The sequence below is a fragment of the Salvelinus sp. IW2-2015 genome, linkage group LG15 (genome assembly GCF_002910315.2).
Source record: "Salvelinus sp. IW2-2015 linkage group LG15, ASM291031v2, whole genome shotgun sequence".
Taxonomy (NCBI): domain Eukaryota; kingdom Metazoa; phylum Chordata; class Actinopteri; order Salmoniformes; family Salmonidae; genus Salvelinus; species Salvelinus sp. IW2-2015.
Genome location: NC_036855.1, coordinates 40,280,233 through 40,289,850, shown reverse-complemented (window position 1 = coordinate 40,289,850; position 9,618 = coordinate 40,280,233). Strand labels below are relative to the sequence as shown.

The window sequence follows — 9,618 nt, the reverse complement described above, 5'->3', positions numbered from 1 at the left end:
ATCATCAGTATGATTAGTCAAGAAGAGATTTATGACGTACGGTGTCATAAAGAGCAGAAAAGTTAAATAAATAAAAGCATGATGGGCTGAGGTTAGGATAATTGGGTGAGGTAGTTTACGAATGGAACTATGTACGACTGCATTTTAGCCGACTCTTAGTCTGCTCTCGAGCTCAGTCAGCAATTTTATCAATTGGTTGTGAGGGGAGAATACAAAGTCTTCCAACTTCAAGAGTGATTTTTGCAATTGCGTTCAGTTCGCAGGGACAGAGAACTGGTAAGAGCAAACGTCTTCAAATGAGGTTTCCAGCATTAGGAATGCTAACAGTGAGATACACCTAGCTGGAGCGAGTGTGTGGATGCGTGTAGTACATCTCGAGACAGTAACTGAGATAAGGCGCCTATTACCTAGCGATTTAAGCGTAGTGGATACCTGGCAAGCTCTCATTGCGGTCTCTGACGAATCGCATAGCATGTAGCAGTGGCCACCACTAGGGATAAGGTGCGCAGTGGGAGCGCGTATAAGGTGTTTCTAGTAACAACAACGAATGGCACGTGATAAAACTGCATCCCAGTTTTTTCGAGTAGAGTTTGAAGCTATTTTTGTAGATTGACATCGCCGAAGTCGAGATCGGCAGATCAGTCAGTATTTTACTAGGGTAAGGTTGCGCGGAGTAAGCGCACCGCACTCTGTATTTATCGCAGGGCGAAGACCGCAGCAGTGGCTAACTGACTACTAGCTAGTAGCTAGTTATCTGGCTAGCTTCTGATTGGGGTTACGGTTCAAAAGTATATAAAAAATAGCAGGTCCGTACCACATTGGGTGAGGCGGAATGTAGGAATGTATATTCAGTTCCTAGATGGAAAGTGAAATTAAAATAAATACGAAATATATACGAAAAATACGAATACTATTTACACGGGACAAGACAGGACAAAGAAACATCCGACTGCTACGCCATTCTTGGATTCCACTATGGTAAAGAGAGGATGTACGAAACAGAATTAGTTGCATTATGCGTGCTGTACATTACGTCATGAAACGTAACAATTTAACGTACAGTGTCAGAGGGGTCCATTTCTCCAATACTATTGGGCCATTACCATGTCAATCAACGCTTGAATAGAAACGTTATTCACACACCAGATTTTGATGCCAACACAGTCGCTACAGTCCCATTCGTTTTCATTGCAGCCTCGTTTGAATGCCGCGGTTGCGCATATTTGTACGGAATGGGGTTAGTCAACAGTATATTAGTTTCGGGACAGGTTGAAACACATGAAACGTGGTTGGACATTCCGCTAGCTAAACGCGGGCTGTGGTCAGCATGTTAGTAAAATGTAAAATCGCGCGACTAAGATCTCCTTGGCAAAAACGTCACAATTACTGACAGATTTCTTGAATTATCATACATTAATTCTGACTATTTTGAGGAAGTGTATACTGACTACGGTGTCTCAAAATGGACAAACAGTACTATTGACTCGTTTTTTCTTGTTTCTCAAACGAAGGTCTTTTAACGGAGTATGCGAGCACACTTGTTCGTTTCACCTAGCCGAGTTTGGCCCGTGGTGCCCCAATGCTTTATTAAGACACTTTATGTTGGTGTTTACTTTATTTTGTCAGTTACCTCATATATATCTGAGATATCTACTGCAGCCTTCATCCTCCACATACAACACCCGTTCTGCCAGTCACATTCTGTTAAAGGTCCCCAAAGCACACACATCCCTGGGTCTTTTCAGTTCGCTGCAGCTAGCGACTGGAACGAGCTGCAACAATCACTCAAACTGGAAAGTTTTTTCTCAATTTCTTCAATCAAAGACTCAATGATGTACATTCTTACTGACAGTTGTGGCTCTTTTGCGTGATGTATAGTTGTCTCTACCTTCTTGCCCTGTGCTGTTGTCTGTGCACAATAATGTTTGTACCATGTTTTGTGCTTTTACCATGTTGTGCTGTTGCCATGTTGTGTTGCTACCATGTTGTTGTCATGTTGTGTTGCTACCATGCTGTGTTGTCATGTGTTGCTGCCTTGCTATGTTGTTGTCTTAGGTCTCTCTTTGTGTAGTGTTGTGTTGTCTCTCTTGTCGTGATGTGTGTTTTGTCCTATATTTTTGTTGTGTTTTTTTATTTTTAATCCCAGCCCCCGTCCCCGCAGGAGGCCTCTTGCCTTTTGGTAGGCCGTCTTTGTAAATAGGAATTTGTTCTTAACTGACTTGTCTAGTTAAATAAAGATTAAATAAATACAAATAAAAATATATATATAGTCTGTCCTACAGTCAGTCCTCATGGTTGTCCCTCTGTTACTCCCTACTGGGTTGCAAAAAAGATGGAGGAATGGATAGAAGGATGGAGGGATATAGAGAGGGATGGAGGACGCTCCTTAAATCAGAGTCTGTCTTTAGAACCAGACCTATGTAATTATCTTGCGCTTTGTTTCATCCCTGCTCATAGCTAACACAACATCACAGTGCTGTATTAATAGCGTGACCTGGCAGCTCTCTACGGAGGAACATCCTTTGTTTGTCTGCTTGTTTGTTTTGTTTACCAATGAAATCACATGACCACAAGCAGGCACAACTATCTCTCTCTCTCCCTGTTTCTCTCTCTTTCTCCTCTCTCTCTCTCTTTCTCTCCCCCTCTCTATATATACGTCTCTCAATCTCTCTCTCTCTCCATCACTCGTCAACGAGCACTATTTGAAGTCTTAGTATGGAAGTAATTAGCCCGCAAATCCCGACAAATATAATAACAGGGCGATTAGCCCTCAGTGAATTATCCTCCTCTCTTTCCTTTTTTAAGACTTCTTGGGTTTGTGTGGTATCCTGCGAGAGCAAGACTTTGCTGGTTGGGGTTTGGGGCGAGTCCTCCATCCTCCTCTTCTCCTCCCTTTTCCCGGACTTTTCTATTTGAGGATCTTGCATGTATTTAAGAGTTTTTTCTACTCCCCCTCTCTCTCTCTCTCTCTCTCTCTCTCTCTCTCTCTCTCTCTCTCTCTCTCTCTCTCTCTCTCTCTCTCTCATGCGGTCGTGGTCTCTGGTTCTGTTTCCCATCAGGCTGTGATACAACCACAAGGAAGGCCCTTGTCATGTGACATGAGTGGAATGGTCACATGCTGACAGAGAGGGGGAGGAGAGGATCTGAGGTGGCGATAGTCACCAATCAGAGGGAAGAGGACAGCTGGAGTATGTCCCAAATAGCGTCCTATTCCCTTATATAGAGCACTATTTTTGATGGGTCCTGGTTAAAAGTAGTACACTAAATAAGGAATAGTGTACCATTTCGGATGGAGACCTTGTAGTAAGTGGATGGATTGTGTCACAGCTTTTGGATCTCTCTTCCTATCCTCATCCTATAGCGGGAGGAACTTTCGTTTTGAAGGACATGTGCATGGCGTCCCTCCCTCCCTTCCTCCGCAGGCCTTTTAAACACTCCATTCATCTTTAAGATGGCCTCAATTATCTCTGAGTCCCTGCAGATACACTACTTCCCATTCCCACCGCAGGCAAATGGTGCCTCCAGACCACATCAAGCCCTTGGCCCGGCCGCTAGGAAAACACTGTCTTATTTACCGTCTCGTCCTGGAAGGGTTAGATAGCTTCGCCATAGTAGGGACATGACTGCCAACAGCAGGAGCCGTATCCAAAGTACTGAACACTGAAACAGGAAACTTCCACAAAAGTTTAACAAATGGGAGACATTTCACAAAGTCACGTTGGGTTCCTCTCCTTTTCTCTTCTGATCTATTGCTTTGTAAAGCAGGCACCATAACGTCAGTCGCTTCAATTTCAATCTAGTGTGTGTGTGTGTGTGTGTGTGTGTGTGTGTCCAGTTTGAAGGACAGACACGAGGCCTGTTTGTCATGCAAGGCTCTGCCTCAACGCTTCCTGCAAGGTACTGCTGTCTGTCTGAGATGACTGGAGTGGAGAATATAGCACCCTTGACGTGATTGCTCTGGGATACGAGTGACTCATGAATGCACTGGAATTGGCCCTCAAACTCTCCACACTGCTCAGTGTGAATCCTGTGACACACACACACACACACACACACACACACACACACACACAACCACAACACACACACACACACACACACACACACACACACACACACACACACACTCATCCCACCTTATTAAACTGCCTCATCTGTCCTCTGAATGCCAGACTGATAGCTGATGCTATCTCTCTCTGTTTGCATTCTCTCTATACTCCCCATACGAGTGTGACACGTCTCCTAATGCTATAAAGCCGGATTGCTACTTTTATGAATACATGTTCGTTCCCCTTCACTTTAGTCTCTAGGTATATTTATGATGCTTGGCTGATACTGAGCCACGCAGACCTAGACACTGGCAGAACTAATTCACCGGGGGAGTGAGGAGCTGTTTGCAGTTTACAGACAATGGAGTGGCTTCATAATTACTGAAACCCTACACCCCTCAGCTCCTTACTAGCAGTGAAGCCTGTCAGTCTGTCATGCCGGTGATGGATCGTGGATAGGGCTGACCGAACAATTGCGCCTGCCCTAAATGTCTTTCATTAAAACCCACTTTTATATGACACTGAAAGCAACTGGAGGCCTCTCCTGGTTTGACATGGAGGCAGCTCGTTCTTCTGCAAGAACGTCGTGTTTCACGACAGAAACTATTGTATGTGGTTATTCGTGCAGAATACGTCGTTGGAGATTCATTGTATGCGTTCCCTGTTACTTTTGGCACGAGACATAGAAGGAATGACATCAGACAAGTTGTGTTTCAGATATCAAACCTCCATAACCTCCATACAGACAACACTGGGCGACTGAAGTCGTTTTGATTTTGTTTTTGCTCTATTTTGCTCGGTGTTCTTCCATAGATCAGCCTTATGGAGGACTGGATAAGGGTGTCTTAAGGAGAAAACGGGAATCAGGGGAGACCAATACCGAGTGGTAGGACTGATTGACTCCTTCGTCTGTGAACTAACACATCTAGGGCTGAGTTGCGTGGGTGACTTTGGGAGCAGTCCTTCCAAAGCTCTGTGATGCTGCTGTCTCTTCCCAAACAGGCCGGTAACGAGCTGTACAGGGCTGCTTCAAGCTGGTCTATAGGGATAGACTGATCTGAATGATGTTCTACCCTAGATGCCGTGGAACAGGAAAGGAGCTTTAAACTTTAGACTCCAAAGGGGAAGCAGAGAGAGACCAACATCATAGCGTTATCTCTCAGGGCATATGGCTGTCACCGCAAGCAGGATGGACAGTAAAAGTGACAGAGCTTCACTCTATACTTCACTGTACTGCACCTCAAGTATAGGAGAGTTTAAGATGCATTTTCAGACAGGGCCTGTGTCTGTGCTGGCCAGACCAGAGACCCTCCTCTCTCCCTCTGAGCCCGAGGGAAACACTGCAATGAGGGCTCGTCAGACTCCCTTCACCACTGGCTGTGTTTATTTGGTTTCTCTTTTTTTTGTTGTCTGAGAAAAAAAAGTGTTTATTTTCTCCATCTTGTGTTTTTTTGGTTGAGCATTAGAGTGGAGATGCAGTTGTTTAACCATGCTTTAGTTTGTTCTCTCTGTCCCTCTCTCTGTCACTCTCTCTCTCACTTGCTCTCGCGCTCTCTCTCGTCTCCATATGGTTGTCGTACAATTTTACAGAAAATTCAAACCATGCCTGTTTTTCTTTACTGTGTACATCGTAGTGGGTTTCTCAAGACCCTTGGGGAAATTTTGGAGGGCATTAATTGAAGCAATATTGTGTGATTGATCTCACGCTAGCTATCTAACACACTTGGCCATCTTTAGAATCTTTAATTGGGTAAAGAACACAACTATTCCAAGACTTACAGTTATTTAGATCGTGTCCTATTTGTGTAAAACGCTAAGAATTGAAGCCTACTCTTTTGGCTCAATATTATCAACAGACTAGGTCACTACATTGATGTAAAAACATGACTGAAAAAAACTCAGCCAAGCTTTGGATTTTTATCAGAATAGATCTTTCTCTCTAAATGCCAAACACAGTGAACACTTGTTAAATCTCTCTCCCTCTCTCCCTTCTCTCTCTTCCTCTCTCCTTCCCTCATTCCCCCCTCCTTCCCTCATTCCCCCCTTCCTCCGTCCGTTCTTCCTTCCCTCCCTCTCTCTCTCTTTCTCTCCAGAATGTTACACAGCCAATGGAGGGGACTACAGGGGCTGCCAGAACCAGACGAGCATTCTTGGGGGCAAGCCATGCCTCTTCTGGAATGAGACCTTCCAGCACCCCTACAACACCCTCAAGTACCCCAGCGGAGAGGGGGGTCTTGGCAGCCACAACTACTGCAGGTGAGACCCCCTCTGGAGCCTGAGCTGGAGGAGTTGGGTTAGCAATTAGCCTCACTATAATATCTAGAACATTTTCCGACAAGATAGAACTGCCAAAGGGGACGGAGTTGCAATCTACTGCAGAGATAGCCTGCAGAGTTCTGTCATACTATCCAGGTCTGTGCCCAAACAATTCGAGGTTCTACTTCAAAAAATTATCCTTTCCAGAAACAAGTCTCTCACCGTTACCACTTGTTATAGACCACCATCAGCCCCCAGCTGTGACCTGGACACCATATGTGAATTGATTGACCCCCGTCTATCTTCAGAGCTCGTACTGTTAGGTGGCCTAAACTGGGACATGCTTAACACCCCGGCCGTCCTACAATCTAAGCTAGATGCCCTCAATCTCACACAAATTATCAATGAACCTACCAGGTACAACCCCAAATCCGTAAACACGGGCGACCTCATAGATATTATCCTGACCAACCTGCCCTCTAAATACACCTCTGCTGTCTTCAACCAAGATCTCAGCGATCACTGCCTGCGTCCATAATGGGTCTGCGGTCAAACGACCACCCCTCATCACTGTCAAACGCTCTCTAAAACACTTCAGCGAGCAGGCCTTTCTAATCAATCTGGCCCGGGTATCCTGGAAGGATATTGACCTCATTCTGTCAGTAGAGGATGCCTGATTATTCTTTAAAAGTGCTTTCCTCACCATCTTAAATAAGCATGCCACCATTCAAAAAAATTAGAACCAGGAACATATATTGACCTTGGTTCACTCCAGACGTGACTGCCCTTGACCAGCACAAAAACATCCTGTGGCGTATCGCATTAGCATCGAATAGCCCCCGCGATATGCAACTTTCAGGGAAGTTAGGAACCAATATACACAGGCAGTTAGGAAAGCAAAGGTTAGCTTTTTCAAACAGAAATTTGCATCCTGTAGCACTAACTGCAAAAAGTTCTAGGACACTGAAAAGTCCATGGAGAATAAGAGCACCTCCTCCCAGCTGCCCACTGCACTGAGGCTAGGAAACACTGTCACCACCGATAAATCCACGATAATTGAGAATTTCAATAAGCATTTTTCTACGGCTGGCCATGCTTTCCACCTGGCTACCCCTACCCCGGTAAACAGACCTGCACCCCCCACAGCAACTTGCCCAAGCCTCTCCCATTTCTCCTTCACCCAAATCCAGATAGCTGATGTTCTGAAAGAGTTGTAAAATCTGGACCCCTACAAATTAGCTGGGCTAGACGATCTGGACCATCTCTTTCTAAAATTATCCACCGCAATTATTGCAACCCCTATTACTAGCCTGTTCAACCTCTCTTTCGTATCGTCTGAGATTCCCAAAGATTGGAAAGCTGCCGTGGTCATTCCCCTCTTCAAAGGGGGAGACACTCTAGACCCAAACTGTTATAGACCTAATATCTATCCTACCCAGCCTTTCTAAAGTCTTCGAAAGCCAAGTTAACAAACAGATCACCGACCATTTCGAATCCCACCGTACCTTCTCCGCTATGCAATCTGGTTTCCGAGCTGGTCATGGGTGCACCTCAGCCACGCTCAAGGACCTAAACAATATCATAACCGCCATCAATAAAAGACAATACTGTGCAGCCGTATTCATCGACCTGGCCAAGGCTTTCAACTCTGTCAATCACCACATTCGTATCGGCAGACTCAACTGCCTTGGTTTCTCAAATGACTGCCTCGCCTGGTTCACCAACTACTTCTCAGACAGAGTTCAGTGTGTCAAATCGGAGGGCCTGTTGTCCGGACCTCTGGCAGTCTCTATGGGGCTGCCACAGGTTTCACTTCTCAGGCCGACTCTTTTCTCTGTATACGTCAATGATGTTGCTCTTGCTGCTGGTGATTCTCTGATCCACCTCTACGCAGACGACACCATTCTGTATACCTCTGGCCCTTCTTTGGACACTGTGTTAACTAACCTCCAGACGAGCTTCAATGCCATACAACTCTCCTTCCGTGGCCTCCAACTGCTCTTAAATGCAAGTAAAACGAAATGCATGCTCTTCAACCGATAGCTGCCCACACCTGCCCACCCATCCAGCATCACTACTCTGTACGGTTCTGACTTAGAATATGTGGACAACTACAAATACCTAGGTATCTGGTTAGACTGTAAACTCTCCTTCCAGACTCACATTAAGCATGTCCAATCCAAAATTAAATCTAGAATCGGCTTCCTATTTCACAACAAAGCATCCTTCACTCATGCTGCCAAACATACCCTTGTAAAACTGACTATCCTACCGATCCTTGACTTCGGCGATGTCATTTTCAAAATAGCCCCCAACACTCTACTTAGCAAATTGGATGCAGTCTATCACAGTGCCATCCGTTTTGTCACCAAAGCCCCATATACTACCCACCACTGCGACCTGTATGCTCTCATTGGCTGGCCCTCGCTTCATATTCGTCGCCAAACCCACTGGCTCCAGGTCATCTATAAGTCTTTGCTAGGTAAAGCCCCGCCTCATCTCAGCTCACTGGTCACCATAGCAGCACCCACCCGTAGCACACGCTCCATCAGGTATATTTCACTGGTCACCCCCAAAGCCAATTCCTCCTTTGGCCACCTTTCCTTCCAGTTCTCTGCTGCCAATGACTGGAACGAATTGCAAAAATCACTGAAGCTGGAGATTCATATCTCCCTCACTAACTTTAAGCACCAGCTGTCAGAGCAGCTCACAGATTATTGCACCTGTACATAGCCCATCCAACTACCTCATCCCCATATTGTTATAAAAATGTTTTGCTCCTTTGCACCCCAGTATCACTACTCACATTCATCTTCTGCACATCTATCACTCCAGTGGTAATTGCTAAATTGTAATTACTTCGCCACTACGGCCTATTTATTACCTTACCTCCCTAATCTTACCTCATTTGCACACACTGTATAAAGATTTTTTTCAATTGTGTTATTGACTGTACGTTTGTTTATTCCATGTGTAACTCTGTGTTGTTGTTTGTGTCGCACTGCTTTGCTTTATCTTGGCCAGGTCGCAGTTGTAAATGAGAACTTGTTCTCAACTGGCCTACCTGGTTAAATAAAGGTGAAAAAATTAATAAAAATTAAACTATTAGTATGCTGGTGAAGTTAGCTTAGCCTGTTAGCATTTAGCCTACTATTAGTATGCATGAAGCCAGCTGGAGGAGTTGGCTTAGCCTGTTAGCATTTAGCCTCACTATTAGCATGCTGGATGCTGGCTGGTGGAGTTAGCTTAGCCTGTTAGCATTTAGCCTCACTATTAGTATCTCTGAACATTGTTTAGACACTTTACAACAGCA

General features: G+C 45.1%; 1 protein-coding gene across 2 annotated transcripts in view; it reads left to right on the top strand.

The window, feature by feature from the left end:
- kremen1 (kringle containing transmembrane protein 1) overlaps positions 1–9,618 on the top strand; it is a 130,971-nt gene that overhangs the window by 42,754 nt on the left and 78,599 nt on the right. For both annotated transcript variants that reach the window (XM_024003211.2, XM_024003210.2), the window contains exon 2: positions 6,143–6,305. In XM_024003211.2, coding sequence (XP_023858979.1) covers positions 6,143–6,305 — 163 coding nt within the window. The remainder of the gene's footprint in view (positions 1–6,142; positions 6,306–9,618) is intronic.